This window comes from Schistocerca serialis, chromosome 1 (assembly GCF_023864345.2).
Source record: "Schistocerca serialis cubense isolate TAMUIC-IGC-003099 chromosome 1, iqSchSeri2.2, whole genome shotgun sequence".
Classification (NCBI taxonomy): Eukaryota; Metazoa; Arthropoda; class Insecta; order Orthoptera; family Acrididae; genus Schistocerca; species Schistocerca serialis.
The window spans coordinates 1,124,412,573-1,124,436,561 of record NC_064638.1 but is presented as its reverse complement, the minus strand read 5'-3'; the positions used below and the strand labels follow the sequence as shown (position 1 = coordinate 1,124,436,561).

The 23,989-nt window shown below is 42.7% G+C and overlaps 1 protein-coding gene across 1 annotated transcript in view; it reads right to left on the bottom strand.

The window, feature by feature from the left end:
• Positions 1-23,989, bottom strand: part of LOC126416908 (la-related protein 7) — a 107,475-nt gene that overhangs the window by 47,412 nt on the left and 36,074 nt on the right. Inside the window, exon 5 of the mRNA XM_050084794.1 lies at positions 8,796-9,312. Coding sequence (XP_049940751.1) covers positions 8,796-9,312 — 517 coding nt within the window. The remainder of the gene's footprint in view (positions 1-8,795; positions 9,313-23,989) is intronic.

Sequence of the window (23,989 nt, the reverse complement as noted above, 5' to 3'; positions counted from 1 at the left end):
CAGTCCTTTTCCTTCACTGCTCTTCCTTCCCTTCCCCTTCTGAGAAAAGGAGGAGCCAACAGCTCTGAAAGCTTGCAGAGGTTAAACCTTTTGTGTGTGTGTGTGTTCTCCTGCCACCACTTGGCCAGCAGATTTTTTTATCTATCCATTTACATTATATAGTCAATAGCTGATTATCGTTGTTGTTGTATCTTTCTAGACTCACTCAATGACAATACTTTCAATATACTACAGCACCATCAGCAAACAGTCATAGATTGCTCCTCACTCTATCCGTCATGTCATTTACGAGGTTTGTCCGGAAAATACGTATAAAAGTTGAATAATGTCTTTATGTTACAGGTTGCAGTCACTGCCAGGTGGGACTACTGCTGTAATCAATCACATCAATGCTCAGTTCAAGTCAGAGCACTCTGCGTGAAGGTGGGAGTGTGTGGCAGCTTGTTGACAGTTACCCTTTTTCACCTGCCGTCGGCATGGAGCTCTATCTGATTGAGGAACAGGGTGTCAACATTATGTATTAAACTGATGTTAAAGATATTGACCTGCAATTTTGTGGGTCTGTTATATTACCCTTCTTATAGGAATTACTTTTACCTTTTTGCAGTTGCCAGGGACTCTGCACTGGCAACAGATTCATGATAAATGGAATCTAAGCAAATGGCCAATGCTGAAGAGTACTCTCTGTACAAACAAACTGGGATTTTGTCTAGACCTTGTGACTTAATTTGTTTTCTACTCTTTCAGTTGTTTCTCAACATCAGGGATGTCTATTTCTATGCCCTCCATACACATGTCTGTATGATCCTCCTGTGTGAGTGGTTTTTTAAATGTGAAATTTAAGACTTCAGCTTTCATTGGCTGTCTTCTATTGTCACATCAGTGAGCAACTGGATAGAAGCATTCAACTCGCTTTGTGATTTTATGTAGGACAAGAATAATTTTTTTTTATCCCAGCAAGATTCTTTGCTAAGGTATGATGGTGGAAGTTGTATGCTTCGAGAGTGTCCAGCAATATCTTTTTCCCCAGCATTTTCCGAATTTTGTTATTAAACTGTGTGTCTTTCCCACGCTTATTTGACTTACTTGCACATACTTCTCCAGAGCATGCTCTTGTTTTGGTTTTGTACTTATCATTCATGGGCAACTCCAACAATATTTCTGTCAGTGCCTGAGATGTATTTGTTCTTGTATACTTTGTATTATTTCTGCTCCTAGTATCAGCTGCCATTCAGTATATTGAGCTTTACTAAATAAACATTAGATGTCCTTCAAACATATCCATAAACTTCTCAGTGAAGAGAAGTTTTAAAGGAAAGAAAATCAGCTCCCAGTCACAAACATGGTTTTTACTTAAAGCACTATATATATATATATATATATATATATATCTAAAAACAAAGATGATGTGACTTACCAAATGAAAGTGCTGGCAGGTCGACAGACACACAAACAAACACAAACATACACACAAAATTCAAGCTTTCGCAACAAACTGTTGCCTCATCAGGAAAGAGGGAAGGAGAGGGGAAGACGAAAGGAGGTGGGTTTTAAAGGAGAGGGTAAGGAGTCATTCCAATCCCGGGAGCGGAAAGACTTACCTTGGGGGAAAAAAGGACAGGTATACACTCGCACACACGCACATATCCATCCACACATACAGACACAAGCAGACATATTTAAAGACAAAGAGTTTGGGCAGAGATGTCAGTCGAGGCAGAAGTGTAGAGGCAAAGAAGTTGTTGAAAGACAGGTGAGGTATGAGTGGCGGCAACTTGAAATTAGCGGAGATTGAGGCCTGGCGGATGACGAGAAGAGAGGATATACTGAAGGGCAAGTTCCCATCTCCGGAGTTCGGATAGGTTGGTGTTGGTGGGAAGTATCCAGATAACCCGGACGGTGTAACACTGTGCCAAGATGTGCTGGCCGTGCACCAAGGCATGTTTAGCCACAGGGTGATCCTCATTACCAACAAACACTGTCTGCCTGTGTCCATTCATGCGAATGGACAGTTTGTTGCTGGTCATTCCCACATAGAATGCGTCACAGTGTAGGCAGGTCAGTTGGTAGATCACGTGGGTGCTTTCACACGTGGCTCTGCCTTTGATCGTGTACACCTTCCGGGTTACAGGACTGGAGTAGGTGGTGGTGGGAGGGTGCATGGGACAGGTTTTACACCGGGGGCGGTTACAAGGGTAGGAGCCAGAGGGTAGGGAAGGTGGTTTGGGGATTTCATAGGGATGAACTAAGAGGTTACGAAGGTTAGGTGGACGGCGGAAAGACACTCTTGGTGGAGTGGGGAGGATTTCATGAAGGATGGATCTCATTTCTGGGCAGGATTTTAGGAAGTCGTATCCCTATATATATATATATATATATATATATATATATATATATATATATATATATATATATATATATATATATATATATATATATATATATATATAATTCAATTTTATACATACTGACACTTGTTGGAGCCTTTATACTGTATAAATGTAGATCAGTCCTCGCTTCAACAATAGGCACTACAGATAAAAATGAAGAGCAGGTAGTTTCTTAGACAAGATACAGTATGAAGATTATCAAGTATATACAACAATTATAAAAACCATACATTATACATAACACTAAAGGAGATACATTAGCGTTTCTTCCACAGATTCTAAGTGAAATAATTCTCATGGATCTGAAAGAAATTAGACAAAAATTTGTAACATATTTTTATCTATGAGGTAACAACAAACTTGTCACAAAAAATTTACATGAATAATGCACTGAGGTGCACATAATTGTTCTTAGGCTATTACAGTACAAGTCATCAAAAGGAAACCAGTTTATAACACTTATTTATACTGACCATATTACTGTACTAGAGATGTGCAGAAGTCAGATTTTACATAACAGTCCATTGTTTGATATTACTAATAATATACGCAAAAAATGCCTCCACTAAGAAATTTGTCAGTGGAGTGGGAGGAGATGGCCACCAGCAAATTCTTTAGGATCTTCTTAAACTAAATTTTATTAGCTGAAAACCATTTATGGCTGCTGCCATGATACGCATAATGTGTGTTCTTGAACAATGAAAACCTTTCTGGGCCAAAAAAAGTGACTTTAAATTTGATGTAAAATAAGGGAAAGGTAACTGCTTACCTATGGATGACTGGTGTGTGACACACAGGAACACACATAGAAAACAGTTAATACAAGCTTTCCAGCTCTTGCTCCTTTTCTAGTAAGAGTACACAAATTCGCACACACAGTGTGTGGTTGTGTGAGTGAATGTGTGTACTCTTGCTACAAAAAGAGCAAGAGCTTGAAACCTAATATTACCTGTTTTCTATTGCATATTTGTGTGTGCCATGCACCAATCCTCTATAGGTAAGAAGCTGACTTTCCCCTATTTTATGCATTTTTCCAAACAGGAATTTCCATTTTTGACTTTTGAGTTTTATGAATACTACTCTGTTTCTAGTACTCATTCCACAAACTGAGCAGTTTGTTTGGGGGAAGAAAAAGGAGCAGCTTGTTGCCATTTATGACAAAGTTCATTGGAAAAAAAATATACTGGAAAGCAATATTTAGTATCCCCAGTTCCTCAAACGGGCACCTGCAGCATGTTCTTGTGTTCACACCACAAATAACTAACATTACACTCTTTTGGACTCTGAAAATTTAAGTTTGGCTTTATGAGTTACTTTACCAAATGATCCAGTATGACATCACGGAATTTTTATTTTTACATCATCAATGTCTGACATCATCTGCACTTCATGTAGAGATTTGTTTAGACACTTCAGCAGTTCTGTCATATGCTCCTCCAAGTTGAATTTATTATGAAGCTGTAATCCCAAATACTTTTTATATCTGCTTGTCATCACATGTTAGGCATGTCCCTCACTTCAACTGCAAGTGGAAGAGGAAAGGTAATGATTTCCACCATACACCTTATGGCGTTCTGCACAGTATATTTGTAGACGTACACTACGAGATCAAAAGTATCCTCACATCCCCCAAAAAACATATGTTTTTCATATTAGGTACATTGTGCTTTCATCTACTGCCAGGTACTCCATATCAGTGACCTCAGTAGTCATTAGACATCATGAGAGAGCAGAATGGGGCACTCCGTGGAACTCACGGACTTCAAACGAGGTCAGGTGATTGGGTGTCACTTGTGTCATACATCAGTATGCAAGACTACCGCACTCCTAAACATCCCTAGGTCCACTGTTTCCAATAAGATAGTGAAGTGGAAATGTGAAGGGACACGTACAGCACTAAAGCGTACAGGCCGCCTTCATCTGTTGACTCAGAGAGACCGCTGACAGTTGAAGAGGGCTGTAATGTGTAATAGGCAGACATCTATCCAGACCATCAAACAGGAATTGAAAACTGCATCAGGATCCACTGCAAGTACTATGACAATTAGACCTGAGGTGAGAAAACTTGGATTTCACAGTCGAGCGGCTGCTCATAAACCACACATCATGCTGGTAAATGCCAAACGACGCTCGCTTGGTGTAAGGAGTGTAAACATTGGACGATTTAACAGTGGAAAAACATTGCGTGGGGGGACGAATCATGGTACACAATGTGGTGATCCGATGGCAGGGTGTGGGTAAGGCGACTGCCTGGTGAACGTCATCTGCCAGCATGCGTAGTGCCAACAGTAAAATTCGGAGGCGGTGGTGTTATAGTGTTGTCATGTTTTTCATGGAGGGGGCTTTTGCATCTCTTGTTGTTTTGCATGGCACTATCACAGCACAGGCCTACATTGATGTTTTAAGCAACTTCTTGCTTCCCACTGTTGAAGAGCAATTCAGGGATGGTGATTGCATCCTTCAACAACGTGATCAAGCACCTGTTCATAATGCACGCCCTGTGGCGGAGTGGTTACATGACAATAACACCCCTGTAATGGACTGGCCTGCAGAGAGTCCTGACCTGAATCCTATAGTACACCTTTGGAATGTTTTGGAACGCCAACTTCGTGCCAGGCCTCACCGTCTGACATCGATACCTCTTAGTCAGTGCAGCACTCCCTGAATAATGGGCTATCATTCCCCAAGAAACATTCCAGCACCTGACTGAACATATGCCTGCAAGAGTGGAAGCTGTCATCAAGGCCAAGAGTGGGTCAACACCATACTGAATTCCAACATTACCAATGGAGGGCACCACAAACTTTTAAGTATTTTCAGCAGGTGTCCGGATACTTTTGATCACATAGTGTAGGTGCATGAACACAGTTCTCCAACGTCCTCCCTCTCCCTCTCCCTCTCTTGCCCCCCCCCCCCCCCCCCTCCAAATTACCAAACTGATAATTCTATGATACTTCAGGCTGTGTATTAGCAACCAATCCCTTCTTTTATTCCATTTTAGCTATTAATTTCTTTTCTTGCTCATTTCATTCACTACCTCTTCAATATTTATGCAATATCCCCACACAATCTTCAGCATTCTTCTGTAGCACCTTGTTTCTCTTACTGTCTGTGCTGTTCACCATCCATGTTTTACATCCATATCGAGTACACTCCATACTAATGCTTTCAGGAAAAAACTTCTTAACAATTCAATTAAATTTAGATGTTACAATATTTCTTTTTACCTTAAAAGCTTTAATGCTGTTGTGAGTCTGCATTTTATACTCCTTGTACTCATCCCACAATCAGTTATTTTGCCATTGAAATAGCAAAATTCATCAACTACATTTAGTATCCCAATCGTTTATCTAACACCATCACCTGACTTCATTTGACTATACTCCATCAACCTTGTTTTACTTTTATCGATGTTCATCTCAAACCAACTTTTCAAGACAGTATCTAATCCATTCAACAGACCTTCCCAGTCCTCTGCCACCCCTGACAAAATTATGTCACCAGTAAACCTTAATGTTGTTATCTCTTCTCCTTGAGTTTTTGCTGTTTTCTCTTTAGTTTCCTTCTGCTTGATCCAAGTACAAAATGAAGTACGCGAAAGAACTTGCACCCCTTCTAACAGCCGTGTACCGCAAGTCTCTAGAGGAACGGAGGGTTCCAAATGATTGGAAAAGAGCACAGATAGTCCCAGTCTTCAAGAAGGGTCGTCGAGCAGATGCGCAAAACTATAGACCTATATCTCTTACGTCGATCTCTTGTAGAATTTTAGAACATGTTTTTTGCTCCCGTATCATGTCATTTCTGGAAACCCAGAATCTACTATGTAGGTATCAACATGGATTCCGGAAACAGCGATCGTGTGAGACCCAACTCGCCTTATTTGTTCATGAGACCCAGAAAATATTAGATACAGGCTCCCAGGTAGATGCTATTTTTCTTGACTTCCGGAAGGCGTTCGATACAGTTCCGCACTGTCGCCTGATAAGCAAAGTAAGAGCCTACGGAATATCAGACCAGCTGTGTGGCTGGATTGAGGAGTTTTTGGCAAACAGAACACAGCATGTTGTTATCAATGGAGAGACGTCTACAGACGTTAAAGTAACCTCTGGCGTGCCACAGGGGAGTGTTATGGGACCATTGCTTTTCACAATATATATAAATGACTTAGTAGATAGTGTCGGAAGTTCCATGCGGCTTTTCGCGGATGATGCTGTAGTATACAGAGAAGTTGCTGCATTAGAAAATTGTAGCGAAATACAGGAAGATCTGCAGCGGATAGGCACTTGGTGCAGGGAGTGGCAACTGACCCTTAACATAGACAAATGTAATGTATTGCGAATACATAGAAAGAAGGATCCTTTATTGTATGATTATATGATAGCGGAACAAACACCGGTAGCAGTTACTTCTGTAAAATATCTGGGAGTATGCGTACGGAACGATTTGAAGTGGAATGATCATATAAAACTAATTGTTGGTAAGGCGGGTACCAGGTTGAGATTCATTGGGAGAGTGCTTAGAAAATGTAGTCCATCAACAAAGGAGGTGGCTTACAAAACACTCGTTCGACCTATACTTGAGTATTGCTCATCAGTGTGGGATCCGTACCAGGTCGGGTTGACGGAGGAGATAGAGAAGATCCAAAGAAGAGCGGCGCGTTTCGTCACTGGGTTATTTGGTAACCGAGATAGCGTTACGGAGATGTTTAATAAACTCAAGTGGCAGACTCTGCAAGAGAGGCGCTCTGCATCGCGGTGTAGCTTGCTCGCCAGGTTTCGAGAGGGTGCGTTTCTGGATGAGGTATCGAATATATTGCTTCCCCCTACTTATACTTCCCGAGGAGATCACGAATGTAAAATTAGAGAGATTAGAGTGCGCACGGAGGCTTTCAGACAGTCGTTCTTCCCGCGAACCATACGCGACTGGAACAGGAAAGGGAGGTAATGACAGTGGCACGTAAAGTGCCCTCCGCCACACACCGTTGGGTGGCTTGCGGAGTATCAATGTAGATGTAGATGTAGATGAACAACATGGGGATAAGGTAATTATTGACTATAACAATTAAAATAGTTTTGTGTCATGATATGCAGGTGAAATTACAATTTGAACTGCTCAATAAATGTAGCCAATTTTATTCTCAGATCACATTTGTTGGCTTTGGGCTATGCCACAAATCAGTCGATCACTATAGTATTCCTTCCAAAATATATATAGGGTGTTTCACAACACTTATTACAGGCCTCTATATGTTGCACAAAGGACTTAGTATATAAAGTTTTGATAAGGGATCCATGTCCGGATATGTACCGTTTGGATATTAAATAAGTTTGAAGATCAGATCACTTTCTAATCTCTTTCTTCACCTTCCTGTACATAATTGTGGAGCTGCATAATGGACGTATTGAAAACTTTTTCAAGATAGCCTCAGACCTTCACATACCATTTTCGTCCTATAACAACAACAGCTGAGATGATATGTTTGTATGTAGGAAGTGTGGTGCTCCATGAATGCGCATTAGGATTTGTGGACTGTGTGATAGAATGTTTCACAGATATGCCTTGTGCTATGAACAGCAGGGTCACCATACAGAGTAGCTCTAGTAGAGCACAAAGGTCAGAACTGTGCATATTTGAAGCAGGAGATTTGGAAGTGATCCAATTTTCAAACTTATTTTACACTCAAACATTACATTTCCAGATATGGATGCCTTATCAACCCCTCTGCAACCCCTAGTAGCATGTAATAGGAACCATGAAACATCCGTAAAAAAGGTGTGTCACTGGCAATTCAAGGCAATCTTTCATGATCCAAAGTAACTACAAATAATCTACAAGAGTACTGATGCTTTCAATTTACGCACTCAAAATTTCTTATCTCTTTACTGGTCACTCACTGGTTACCCATAGCCTTCTGTTCACTCTGCCCTGGCTGGCACTGCCATTGTTCTACACTTCAGGCCTGTCTCACTATAGCAGCATGCTTTTTGTGTTTTGCATGTAGCATTCCCAAACAACTATATGCAAAATGTTGAAAGCCTGGCCACCATGATCAATTGTCTTCATTCCTACATATTTTTGCATCACAAGAAGAAACTAACAAAATAAGCCTCCATTCCAGAAGATTTTCACATTACAGGAAAAAAATTAACAAAACTTGTATGAACAAATAGTCCGGCAAATGCACCACTACTTCATGGAAATTAAGGTGTTCTAATCCTTCCTTGTAGTCATCTTGGCTGTGGACAAAAATAATGTAATTGCAAAACAACAACAAGCTTTCCACCAGATTAACTCTCAGACCAGAAACATTTTAAAGAATCTGCCATTTTCTGTAGTGATGCTGTTTACAATATACAATTTATTGCAATATGCAATTTACTCTCAACAAAAATAATATTAACTCACCACTGTCAGCTTCCGTTTCTTGTTCCTGCCTTTGTTTCTTTGACTTTGCTTCTTCTGTTGCCACACTTTCAGACTCATTATCAACTTCGGCATAGCTAGTTTCATTTTCTGTATCAGCATCCTGCATTTGTGGATTTGAGTCTCTGGATTTCCTTTTCCTCACAGTCTTGCCACTTCCAGCATTCTCCACTGTAGATTTTGATGGAGGAACCTCGTCTTTTTCAGCTTCTTGAGAAGTCATCTCACCTTCATTGCTCTTCTGCTTTTTCTTCTTCTTCTTTCTGCTCGGACCAGTATCCGCACCGGTTTCACTATCGATGCTAGAATCTGGATTTTCCAGTTTTCTTTTCTTCTGGTTGGTTGGTTGCTCAGAATCAGATTTCTCTATGGTTTCTGTAGTCATTGTGGTTTCCTCTCCATTTTTATCTTCCTCAGATGTTTGCTCAAATGTTGCTATGCTGCAAAGGTTATCTGGTGGCATCTGAGCTGGTAACCGACAACCCATGGCACCAAAAGCCTATAAAATTATTTTAAGTTGTACAATCTGGTGTTGCTACTATTACACAACTTAACTGTATGTACAGTTGAGAAACAATGTCAGAATACAAATAATGGAAGGAGAAAAGGTAACCATTCATCTTACACTGTGTGGTCAACAGGCATGGGATGGCAATATGCACACTCATAGATGGTTTGAAGGGCAGTGCATGGGTAGAGCTGTCATTTGTACTCATGTGACTCAAGTGAATAAGGTTTCCGATATGACTATGGCCGCATGACAGGAATTAACAGACTCTGAACGTTGAATGGTGGAATTCAGTATTCCAAGATCCACAGTGTCAAGAGTGTGCTGAGAATACCAAATTTCAGGCATGATTTCTCAACAGGACAACGCAGTTGCCAATGGCCTTCACTTAACAACTGAGGGCAGCATCCTTTGCATAGAGATGTCAATGCTAACAGACAAGCAACAATGTGTGAAATAATCACAGAAATCAATGTGGAACATACAGTGAATGTATCTCTTAGCAAAATGTGGGAAAATCTGGCATTAATGGGCTGTGGCAGCAGATGACCGATGCGAGTGCCTTTGCTAACAGAGCAACATTGCTTGTGGCACCTCTCCTGAGCTTGGGACAACATTAATTGGACCCTAGATGACTATAAAACTGTGACCTGGTCAGATGAGCCCTGATTTCATTTGGAAAGAGCTGATGGGAGAGTTCAAGTGTGGCACAGGCCCCACAAAGTCCTGGATCCAGGTTGCCAACAGCTATTGTGTGTTGTGGGCTGTGTTTACAAAGAATGGACTGGGATCTATGGTCCAACTGAACCAATCATTGACTGGATATGATTATGTTCAACTACTTGGAAACCAAACAATGATGGAATTTTTATAGATGTACAATGTGCCATGTTACCAGCCACAGTTGTTCACGATTGGTTTGAACATTCTGGACAATTTGAGCAAATGGTTTGGTCATCGAGATCTTCTGCTGTGAATCCCATTGAACATTTATGGGATGTAAGTCAGACATCAGTTCATGCACAAACCCTTCACTGACACGACTTTTGCAATTATGGATGGCTACAGAGGCAGCGTAGCTCAGTATTTCTGCAGGGGCTTCCAACGACTTCTTGAATCCACAACACGTTGAGTTGCTGCACTACAATGGGCAAAAGGAGGCGTGACATGATATCAGGAACTATCCCATGACTTCTGTCACATCAGTGTAAATAGGACTGAAAACACTGATGAGCTGTCCAGCAACATCCTTCTTCAGAGTTATTAAACAACCCCCATTCACATGTATGCCTACATTGTCCCGGCACTACAGTCTGACTAGGGTCACTGGTTGTGTCAGACAGAATGGTTGAGAGAAGTACGGAGGGCAGGCCCAGTGGTACCACATCCCCATCCAACTCCCATGCTGCTTCTCCCCCTAGCTGTCAGCCTCCCTTTCATTCCACACCACCTCACTCCAAGAATCGCAGTGGCTACAGAAGTGTGTGTTTGGGTGTCTCTGTGGCTATGTGAGCGAATATGTATACTTTTACTGGAAAAAGAGCCAGAGCTTGAAAGCTAGAGTGAATAGTATTGCCTGTTATGTGTGTCTATGGCTCAAATACCAAACTGCTATAGGTGAGTGGTTGCCTTTACCTTATTTCACATATTTGAAAAAGGCATGTGCATTTCTCGGGCTAAAATAGAGTGTAAACAGTCAATGCCACTATTAGTTCAATTCTGAAAATCTGTATGAACCAGTAAAGTAAGTACTGATATGTCTAAAAACTATGTTCTAACATAAGGAGCACAAAGACCAGGAATAAGTAGTGCATAAAACTATAACAGTCAATTCATTGCCAAGTCACTCTTAGTCTAGTTGGTAGGACTCCAGTCAGTGTTGCAAGTGTGGCTAGGATGTACTTAGGCAAGTTTAAGTCCTAAGCCCATGCCCCAGTGTAATATTTTTTTACAATGGAAAAATTAAGCATGACCAATCAAAATGAAACCAACACCTCATTACAGGTACATTTCTATCTCTGTGAATTTGTAACACTAAATCTATAAATATTGGTATTATTTTATGTCTTGCAAACTATGTTTGCTGCATTGCACAAATGCCACTTGACAGACTTACGGTGCCATCTATTGGCTGTTTATTTAGCTTGTTTATGTTATAAGTTTACATTTTTGTAAGTTGTCACATTAAAATTTGTTTAATGTGTATACACATGGAATCACGTGTCATCTTATAATTGAAAGCTGTTACACTGCAAAATTTCTGTAAACAACACATATTTTGTGAGTGGTCAACAGGGCACTGTAACAGATATGAAATAACTGTTCACTGTGTGATGCACACATGGCAAGTAGAAATCTGCCTAGTGAGGAATGTGAGCTTATAAGTGACAAGAGTGCTGAGCACTTGGAAATGGACAATATCAAGAGGATGATTTATATTTGTGGAAAATATGGCCATAGTATTACTTGAGGAGATGCAATGCTGTTAAGCATGTGTGGATTTGCTCACTGACAAAGCTGAAAGAAGCCTCTTCTTATATCAGCAGCTATGGTAACATACTAAAAAACTTGCTGTACTTCAGTTAGGCCCCAATCAGTTTTGTAAATTGACCAGTAATTCCAAACGCAATGTAATTGAGAATATAGTATTCCAAACAAAACTTTGTCACATTTTTGTCCATGTGAAATATTTTATCCCAAACTAAAATCTGTTCCTCTGTCATGGAGTACAGGCATGAGCCATACAGCACGACTGTTTCAGTAATCAAGCATCTGAATAATTAATCAAAAATACATTTACATAACTATGTGCTTAAAACTGCATTCCATATGGCAACTTGTAGAGTAGAATCAAATTTCTTGGCATTACAATGGACCTATGTAGATCGCACTGTTCCAATTATTTATGATTAGTGTAGTACAATTGCAAGTATTTGAATACACTGTGATTATTCTGAGACATGTGTGGATCAGCATTGCAAAAACTTCTGTTCATTTAAATTATATTTTTGGGAAAACACACACACATTCATACAAGCGCAAAACACCCACCCACCCACCTACACACACACACACACACACACACACACACACACACACACACACTAGTGCTGCCTGCGGCAGCATGCAGGAACATGATAGGCACAGAACAGGGGTGCTTGTTGCAGCATTAGGAGGTTGATCTTCAGGAGAGGGAGGGGATATAGATGGGAAAAGGACTATGGAGGCACACTGGCAAGACAGGTGTGTAGTACTGGAGTAGAAACAAGAGTCTGACATCTATATTCTTGCCATCAAAACCAACTTTTTTGAATTATGCACGTCGGAACTCTCCTTGTAAAATATCCTTCAATCCCGTAACACCCCCTGGCCTCATTCTTCACTAGTCCCTACCCTCCGGTGCCTACCTCATTTCCTGCTCCCACTACGTGCCTTTGATCCTGCCAAACCACCTCCATTGTCCTCCTTCCTTATCTACTGCCCCCCTTCCATCTCCATGCACAGCCTCATAACTCTGCACCTAGCAGCCCTATCCTGTCCTCACCACGTCCCAGAGGCATCAATAGTATCTTCCCTCATTCCTAACCTGCTATACCTCCTGCCCCCCAACACATGCCTCTTCTGTACCCCTATTACCTACTCCAACAAAGATGGCTGCTCAGTTCATATAAGTCATTGACCGGCCTCAGAGTGGTGCGAACAGAAGAAGTGTGAGTGTGCATGATTCGCAGTGGCAAGGACCAGTGTACCATGTAGCACTCCAGCCAAATAGCGTTACTCTGTCATGTCTGTCTGCAGCAAGCGCATCAGGGTCCATTTAGCATTAATTTTCATGTTATTCTGGATATGGTAAGGTTACTTAGCTACTATAGTGCTCATTATGGGTGAAATAAAGCACACATAACAAGTATTATGTTAAGAAGTGACAATGATAGCTTTCCAAGCACATAAGTTCTGCTAAGTGGAGTCACGAGCAGAAGCAGAGGCTGTGGCCAGGTGTAGTGCTCACCCCTGCATTGCCAGTAAGCAGGGTAGGTAACGTGTGAGGTGAGCTGTATACAGAGAGATCACACTGGCGCCACCACAAAATATTCTCTGGCTCTCTCTGCGTAGAACACACTGTGCTGCTGCCTTCTTAGGTCCACACAACTACAGGGCCTGGAGGCGACAGCAGCCATGCGTGTAGGAGATGCACTTGTGTGGATTTCCTACATCTAATGAACGACTTCAGCTACAGCCCTATACGTATTTTTTCCTGTGGAATTTGGGCTGGAAAAAAACATGTCAGGAATTCCAGCAAGTGTGATGGCTGCACAGAGCAGGAAAAATTGCTGAGCAGTGTCCATCAGACAAGCAAGTACATATGCCAGAGAAACAATGTCATGAGAATAATAATGGATAGTGCTTCATTAGATAACAATTCAATTTTCACAATGTGTTTGTTAGTCATACATGGTCGTTGCCATTGTGGAAGAAAGTAGATGAAATGGCAGATCCACTCTCTACTAAGTGACAGGTCAACAATGGAAAAGTTTGTTCTCCTGCACAAGGAACTACAGGAATATCCATACAAATTTTTTGAGTATCGTCAATTGTCAGGTAATTCATTTGAAAAACTCTTATCTCAGATGGAAAGCAACATTTCCATAGTGCAGAATAAGACTAAGGTAACTTTTATTAACAAACAGAATTAAATGAATACAATCCCAATCTTTATCACAATGACATGTATCATATTATGGTTATAAATTGACAAATTATATGAAAGAATCTACAGCATCCCACACTGCTTTCAGCTAGGGATTGTTCTGTTACTGCAGTTTGGTTGGAGCATGAATGAAAGTTTAATCAGGGTGACATCAAATGAAACTGTATTAGATTGTGCTGGTGGACGTATCACTCTTTCTGAATAACAGTGCACTAACTGTAAAAAATTCAATTGAAAATAAAATTTATCTGTTTGGCTGAATTTCTTGATCACTGGAATCTGGGACAGTAAAAATATTTCATCAGGACCTGGATTCTGGGGAGGTCATCCTACATTATTTTTAATTACACTGAAATGTCCTATTCTAATGGTCTGTAGTAAATTTCCTTTTTCTCAGCAGCCTCAGAGCCACTGAAACAGGTGCAGCTGATGAATCATTTGGTGATGATGCAACTGCATCACCTATTGGAACTGAGTCCTCACTGCTTCCTGTTGCCCTGCAAACACTGGTTTTCTTATTGCATTGATTAGAAGTGATGAAATATTCAATATAAATTTTTAATATGTCTCGATAACTTGCTCTCTTAACTGAAAACATGACTGGAGAAAGGACATTTGCCTGCTACACAGGTAAAGCTTCCTATTCTTTGCTGCATCTCCACTTCTACCTTCCAGAAACTTTAAGGTTCTCAGATAGATATCCTTTAAGTTTTTTAAATGTTTCTACATCTCACTACCTAAGAGAAAATTTACAGGGTGTTACAAAAGGTATGGCCAAGCTTTCAGGAAACATTCCTCACACACAAATAAAGAAAAGATGTTATGTGGACATGTGTCCGGAAACGCTTAATTTCCATGTTAGAGCTCATTTTAGTTTCGTCAGTATGTACTGTACTTCCTCGATTCACCGCCAGTTGGCCCAATTGAAGGAAGGTAATGTTGACTTCGGTGCTTGTGTTGATATGCGACTCATTGCTCTACAGTACTAGCATCAAGCACATCAGTACGTAGCATCAACAGGTTAGTGTTCATCACGAACGAGGTTTTGCAGTCAGTGCAATGTTTACAAATGCGGAGTTGGCAGATGCCCAATTGGTGCATGGATTAGCACGGGGCAGTAGCCGTGGCACGGTACGTTTGTATCGAGACAGATTTCCAGAACTAAGGTGTCCCGACAGGAAGAAGTTCGAAGCAATTGATCAGCGTCTTAGGGAGCACGGAACATTCCAGCCTACGACTCGCGACTGGGGAGGACCTAGAACGACGAGGACACCTGCAAGGGACGAGGCAATTCTTCGTGCAGTTGACGATAATGTCCGTAATGACCGTAATGTCAGCGTCAGAGAAGTTGCTGCTGTACAAGGTAACGTTGACCACGTCACTGTATGGAGAGTGCTACGGGAGAACTAGTTGTTTCCGTACCATGTACAGCGTGTACAGGCACTATCAGCAGCTGATTGGCCTCCAAGGGTACACTTCTGCGAATGGTTCATCCAACAATGTGTCAATTCTCATTTCAGTGCAAATGTTCTCTTTACGGATGAGGCTTCATTCCAACGTGATCAAATTGTAAATTTTCACAATCAACATGTGTGAGCTGACGAGAATCCGGACGCAATTGTGCAATCACGTCATCAACACAGATTTTCTGTGAACGCTTCGGCAGGCATTGTTGGTGATGTCTTGATTGGGCCCCATGTTCTTCCACCTACGCTCAATGGAGCACGTTATCATGATTTTATACGGGACACTCTATCTGTGCTGCTAGAACATGTGCCTTTACAAGTACGACACAACATGTGGTTCATGCGCGATGGAGCTCCTGCACATTTCAGTCGAAGTGTTCATACGCTTCTCAACAACAGATTCGGTGACCGATGGATTGGCAGAGGCGGACCAATTCCATGGCCTTCACGCTCTCCTCACCTCAACCCTCTTGACTTTCATTTATGGGGGCATTTGAAAGCTCTTGTCTACGCAACCCCGGCACCAAATGTAGAGACTCTTCGTGCTCGTATTGTGGACGGCTGTGATACAATACGCCATTCTCCAGGACTGCATCAGCGCATCAGGGATTCCATGCGACGGAGGGTGGATGCATGTATCCTAGCTAACGGAGGACATTTTGAACATTTCCTGTAACAAAGTGTTTGAAGTCACGCTGGTACGTTCTGTTGCTGTGTGTTTCCATTCCATGATTAATGTGATTTGAAGAGAAGTAGTAAAATGAACTCTAACATGGAAAGTAAGCGTTTCCGGACACATGTCCACATAACATATTTTCTTTCTTTGTGTGTGAGGAATGTTTCCTGAAAGTTTGGCCGTACCTTTTTGTAACACCCTGTATATACATTATAATATGCTGATTATAATTTTCAGTTATCTAGGACCAAGAAACTCATTCCTTTCACTTTGAATTTCTTCTTGGTCATTCTTCGACTGTATGCATTATTCGGATAAGAGTGTGGCTATGTGCAAAGACACACAGGAAAGAGTTCCTGAAACAAGTTTTTTTTTTTTTTTTACTAGTAGCTGTGGCAAACATCAATTGAACACAAAAAGTGTGAACGCTGATGGGGCTGTGTCAGAAGTTCATTGCACTTTGTTGTTGTGTAGGTTGCTAATGACTTGCTCTTGCTGTGTCAGGTCCGCCGTTCGGTGAAACCTGTTGCTCAGCTCTAGGGTGAGTTTGAGTCACATCTGCAGGCGGTCTTCCCACCTTCCATCATCATTGGTTCTCCACTGCCTTTTCTTTTTCTGAGGTGTGCACCAGTACCCAGCTACTAGTGGATGTAGCAACTGGCAATGAGGAAAAAGAAAGTTGTTTCACAGCATGGAAGCTAAAATTAGTTAGCCTGCTCGAGCAACAGCAGCAGCTGATGTACCAGCAGCAGATATAGAGACTTGTAAAAAAGTTGCTTCAGCTCTTGGTGGACCAACTTTGTGTAAAGGAGGCTTCTGTGCCACAGGGACCAGCGACCCCCTGCACTCGACACCACATTCTGCCCTCAATTGTTTCTTCCTTTCGTTGATGCTACGGAGGACTGAGTCACATATTTACATTGACTGAAGCAACATTTCACAGCATTTCAAGTCATGTACATTTCACTGCAGAAATTGCTCTTTCTGTCTTGGGCATCGTCGGACACGTTTTTTCTCCTCCAAAAATTGGCACCTCCGTCTAAACCTGTCATCCTCTCCTTTCAGGAGCTATGTGTTCTGCTAACTGATAATTATTCTCAGCGGTACCATTTGGTGGCTACAGGCTAGAATTACATCAATATTATAAATATCTGGGAAATAATACCAATCGTGGGTAAATGACTTTCAAGAGCTCAGCCGAAAATCTGTTTTTAATGCACCAATCAAGGCTGTAAGGCTTCCTGCACCAATTCCTTGATTCGCGATGTAGTGGTTTGAGATGGGCCTGACCTGGAGTTTTGTACAGCAGTGTTGAAAGGGGATAACTGGTCATTAGAGACATCTTGCGCATCGCTCATTCATTTGAAATTGCACAGGTGGTTAACACATGACTCATAGCAAGGCCACAAGTGGCAGCACTTCACACATGCATCCAGAATTGTAAACATAGGATGACCGCCAGGTTGCAGCAACATCATGATTTGTCTTTGTCCAATATCTCTATGAACTCTTAGCCTCCAGTCACCCGTTGATGACCCAAGCAGACTGTCCAGATCGCTGGGGTCCTGTACATGCTGTGGCAAGGAGGGGCACCTCTGCTCATGATGTCTGGATTTTCTACCTCAGATGAAGTCAAGGTGGTTTCCACTGTGGTCCCTTTCCAGGAACTGGATTACCTCTGCATGACATTTTTCCCTCTCTTTCAATCAGATTTGGGACATGCTTCAGACTTTCAGGTGCACAGCACCGTCTGGCCAGACGTTACTCCTCATTTTTACCATGCCAGACGGATTCCAGTGGCCTTACAGGCTGCCATGAAGCAGGAATTCTATTATACGCAGACAGCTGGCATTGTCGAACCTGTAAAATCTAGTGTATGGGCTATGCCTCTAGTCATCATCCAAAAGCTGAATGGGTCTCCTCGCTTGTGTGGGGATTTAGAGGGAACCATCAATGACCAATTGCTGGTAGAAACCTATTCTATTCCCTGGCACGATGATCTCCTAATCAAACTGGCTGGTAGGGGAGGGGGAATATTTTTCCAAGCTCAACCTCATTGCTGCTTACCTCCAGCTACCCTCCATTGAGGTATTTTAGAACACTGTTAACCTTAACATGCCGTTTGGGTTGTACAGGGTGTTACAAAAAGGTATGACCAAACTTTCAGGAAACATTCCTCACACACAAATAAAGAAAAGATGTTATGTGGACATGTGTCCGGAAACGCTTAATTTACATGTTAGAGGTCATTTTAGTTTCGTCCACCTATGTTTAATGGAGCACGTTATCACGATTTCATACACTAGAACATGTGCCTTTACAAGTACGACACAACATGTGGTTCATATGTGATGGAGCTCCTGCACATTTCAGTCGAAGTGTTCATACGCTTTTCAACAACAGATTCGGTAACCGATGGATTGGTAGAGGCGGACCAATTCCATTGCCTCCACGCTCTCCTGACCTCAACCCTCTTGACTTTCATTGATGGGGGCATTTGAAAGCTCTTGTCTACGCAACCCCGGTACCAAATGTAGAGACTCTTCGTGCTCGTATTGTGGACAGCTGTGATACAATACGTCATTCTCCAGGGCTGCATCAGCGTATCAGGGATTCCATGCGACGGAGGGTGGATGCATGTATCCTCGCTAACGGAGGACATTTTGAACATTTACTGTAACAAAGTGTTTGAAGACCCGCTGGTACGTTCTGTTGCTGTATGTTTCCATTCCATGATTAATGTGATTTGAAGAGAAGTAATAAAATGAGCTCTAACATGGAAAGTAAGTGTTTCCGGACACATGTCCACATAACATATTTTCTTTCTTTGTGTGTGAGGAATGTTTCCTGAAAGTTTGGCCGTACCTTTTTGTAACACACTGTATAAGTACAAGAGACTCCCCTCTGGCATTTCCTCAGCCCCTGCAATATTCCAGCGATTTCTGAAACAGCGTATTCCAGCTTGCATCAATTACTTTGATGAACTTATTGTCACAGGGTCCTCCCACCAAGAGCATTTGGAAAAACATCTGCATGACCCTGCAGGACTCAGGCCTGCATTGTCACTTGGAGAAGTACATATTTTTTGCCAGGAGTGGAGTACTTGTGGGGCACTGGCTCTCTAAAGAGGGAATCCAGCCTAATAATCAGAACATTGCCACTATCACTTCTTTACCTCGCCTGACAAACTTGCCTGAATTACAAATGTTTTTTGTCACGCTCTACTATTATGCTAAGTTCTTACCCCATGCAGCCACACTGCACCACCTCTCAATCAGTTGTATAAAAAGGGGGGTCCCTTATAAGTGCGCCCCTTCCTGCAACCAGGCCGTTGTCAAAATGACAACCATGCCAACATCTGCACCCTGAGTCATGCCCTTGTCTCCCTGTTGCCCATTGGTTGTGGCAGCCAATGCATCCGCCTATGGCATTTGAACTTCCTTGGCACCTGAACAGCCTACAGCACACGCATCAAAGACCCTGACCCTGGCACAGCGTAACTATTCCCAGATCAGAAAGGAGACCTTGCCAATGTATTCAGAGTCAAAAAATTTCCTGTCTACCTGTTTGGGACGCAGTTCTCATTAATTACGGATCACAATCCATTGGTGATGTTATTTAGGACACATTCCAACTCCCTGAATGAACAGCCCAATGCCTCCAGTGCTGGGCATTGCTCCTCAGTGCCTACAATTATACTATCCAGTACAAGGAGACAGTCCAGCATTCTAATTCTGATGTGTTGTCCCATCTGCCAGCTGGCTCAGAACCCAATCTCGACCAACAGGAGGTCTTCTGCTTCCTTATCGATGCCCAATGACAACACACACTCGACGGTTTTCCCCTTATGGCCACATGTGTTGCTGCTGCAACATGCTGGGACCCCAACCTGCGACAGGTCCTTTGCTATGAAATCCATGGCTGGCCGCATTATCTGACTTGTCAGCTGTCGACAGAGCTCCGTGCTTGGAAACAGCTTTCTCAATGACTCTCGATTGTGAATGATGTCATCCTTTTGCATACTGATATAGATGCATATCTACTGATTATTCCAGCGCAATTGCATCATCAGGTATTAAGTTTGCTCCACAGGAATCATTACGGCATGTCTCACTAAAAGACATTGGCATGCTGCTATATGTATTGGCCCAGGATCAACAGCGACACCGAAAAGACAGTCCGTAGTCGCGCAGAATGCACCTGGCACCTCCCTTGGGACCACATCCACCTTGATTTTGCGGGCCCTTTCTTGGGTTCTATGTGGTTGATCATTGTGGATGCTTATTCAAAATACCCCTATGCCCATATGCAGGTCATCCATCATGGCCGAGGACACCCTTACTGCCTTAGCCTAAGTCTTGGTCATCAAAGGGTTGCCTCACACATAGATCTCTGACAATGGCCAGTAACTCAACTGCTACCTTCAAGGATTTCTATGCCACCAATGGCACCAAACACATCTACAGCCCTTCATTCCATCCTTCCTTCAATGATGAAGCTGAACGTCTAGTCAAGAGTTTTAAGCAGCAGATGGGGAAAGCTATCGAACCCACCACCACTGTGGTGGACCTTATGTTGTTTCTGAGCACTTACTGCATGACAATGATTAACAATCATAGCCTCACGCAGCTCCTCCATGGTCACCAGGCTCGGACCTAGCTTCATTTGCTGACACTGTCACCATAGGAACCTCGCTCGCATCCTTCCTGGCACTACACTCCTGGAATAGCGGTGTGGGCACGCTCCCACGCAAGTCTGAGGCTTGGATGCCAGTACCAGTAGTGTCAACCCTTGGGCAGTGAGTTATGTCAGTCCAAATACTGAAGGAGCTCGAGCGTTGTCAATAAAACCAGCTTCAGGTGTAGACACAAGCATTCCCTCCGCAGTCCCCTCTTCCACTGCTTTCTGGTGACAATGCAACACAACGGCCAGAATCCCTGGCGGCTACCATGGATGTCCCATTGTTGCGCTGGTCCTCTCCGCTGGCTCCCTGTGGATCAGTGGTTCCCTTGGCACGCCCATCTCCAGCGCCGTTGCGATGGAGACTGGGAGTGTAATTCCTCTCCACAGACTACAGTTGGCAAGACTGCACCTTTGCCTGTAGCTTCATTCCCGCTTTCACAGAACAGTACGAAGCATTTTCACCTGCCCGTATGCTCTGGTTTCAGGTGGAAGATCTGGTATCAGGCTGTGTGGAAGCTGAATGCCTGCCAGAGCAAATGGACCTCGATGGGCAATAGGAAGCAGTGTCGCTGCAGCACTGCACTCGCCTAATGACTGCACAACCGTCTCATCATGGGAATACTCTGGCCAATAGCGTCCCATGGGAGCCAGCAAAAATACTGCCACTCCTCAACTGCACAGTCAGTCATGTACTTTGTCTGAAAGTGTTCATTACTATCTCCACCATACTACTGACCACCCATCAAAAACTTCACTTTCGTATTAGTTTTCCTCTTTGGTCTCAATTTGGATTGTGGCTCATGCTTGACATGTTGACAGTGTTGTGTCAACAGTTTGTTGTACTTCATTGCTGCATGGGTTGCTACTGACTTGCTCTTGTTGTGTCGAGTCCAAAGTTCTGTCAGCCCTGTTGCTCGACTCTGGCGTGGGTTCAAGTACCGTCCACAGGCAGTCTTCCCGCTGAGATCATCGGTCCCTAAAAAAACCAGTGGAGATAAACGTTGATTGCATTGTATAATTAACTTTTTGAGTGGAAACAGGATCAAATCTGCGTTGTTGCATTGCAATAATTGGTGTTTTCAACAACATTCAAGCCTATAGGCTGGTGCAGAATCTACCATTTAGGTATTTGCTAAAATTCCAAATGCACGTTCAACAAAATGTCTGGCTCTTGATAATTTGTAATTGAAAATTTGTTTTTGAGGTGTCTAGCTTTTTTGCTAGATAGGGTCTTAACCTTTCACACAGGGCAGATGCCTCATCAGTCACGAATACAAATGGAAGAGGTGCGCCAGTCGTGCTACATCCTTGAGTAGCTGGATACTGGTGCAAATGACAGGAAACAGGACAGAAACCATGATATTATTGCAGTTGGCCATTATCAGAAACACGTGGTGATGACAGTAAACAAGTACAGTGATGACCAAGGAAAACATGTAGCACTGTCAATGTTTTCAGGTCAGAAGTGCAACTTGGCACAGTGTTACACCATCTGGGTTATCTGGATACTTCGCACTGACACCAACCTATCAGAACTCCAGAGATGGGAACTTGCCCTTCAATATATCCTCTCTTCCCGTTACCCACCAGGCCTCAACCTCCGCTAATTTCAAGTTGCTGCCGCTCATACCTTACCTGTCATTCAACAACATCTTTGCCTCTGTACTTCCGCCTCGACTGGCATCTCTGCCCAAACTCTTTGCCTTTACATATGTCTGCTTGTGTCTGTATATGTGCGGATGGATATGTGTGTGTGTGCGCGCGCGAGTGTATACCCGTCCTTTTTTCCCCCTAAGGTAAGTCTTTCCGCTCCCAGGATTGGAATGACTCCTTACCCTCTCCCTTAAAACCCACATTCTTTCATCTTTCCCCCTCTTTCCTGATGAAGCAACCTTGGGTTGCGAAAGCTTGAATATTTGTGTGTGTGTGTGTGTGTGTGTGTGTGTGTGTGTGTGTGTGTGTGTGTGTTTTTTTTTCTATCAACATACCAGCATTTTCTCGTTTGGTATGTTACAGCATCTTTGTTTTTTATATATATTTTTCCCACGTGGAATGTTTCCCTCTATTATATAGATAATGAATAGCGTACAAAAAATGGTTCAAATGCCTCTGAGCACTATGGGACTTAACTTCTGAGGTCATCAGTCCCCTAAAACTTAGAGCTACTTAAACCTAACTAACCTAAGGACATCACGCACATCCATGCCCGAGGCAGGATTCAAACCTGTGACCGTAGTGGTCGCGCGGTTCCAGACTGTAGATCCTACACCCGCTCGGCCACCCCGGCCGGCGAATAGCGTACACAACAACATATTAGTCACACCTCTACCGCTTACAAAGGCAGGGGAGGGGAGGGGAGCAACAAGATACAGTTTCTGCCTGCCCTTACCCCTCAAAAAAATTTACTCAAAGATACAGACGACCTACAGCAGGTTCAGTGGTAAAAGTTATGAAGTTACGTTACATCTCAGAACATATGACCTTGGTGTTTGTGTTGACAGTAAATTTTGGTTATGACTTAACAAAACTGTGCATCCTTGAAGCTATTGCCAGTCAGGCAACTCCAAACATCTGACAGCTCAAGGTACATTGTGTCCCCCCCCCCCCCCCCCCCCGGACTGTGTGTGCGTGTGTGTGTGTGTGTGTGTGTGTGTGTGTGCGCGCGCGCATCTTAACTAGCACAAGGAAAAGTGTTCAGTATGTACCACAACATCATGGAGACTTTCTTATCAAAAGATCATACTGAGATTTCCATGTCGAATTTCAAGTTTCCCTGAACCAATTTTCATTATTTGTGAGAGGTCACAAATGAATTTTGAGTTGCCACATACTGATTAGTAATTATTCCAAGTTTGGTTAGAAACTGATGACAAGATATACAAGAAAACAGTGATACTGTTGTTCAATTGCAATATTTTCTGAAACAGTTACTTGGATAAATTTAAAATGAAAATTACATCATTACCATTGCTGTGACCTCGAGTCACAATCCTATCAAATAGACTATCCTTCAGTCACAACAGATGAAAGGGACTGCACATATGCCAAGCGAAACTCGTATATCGGTATTCCAGTGGCCCTGTGCAGAGGTCATCTACAGTGAAGGCTACACTGCATGTCACTCATCACATGCAG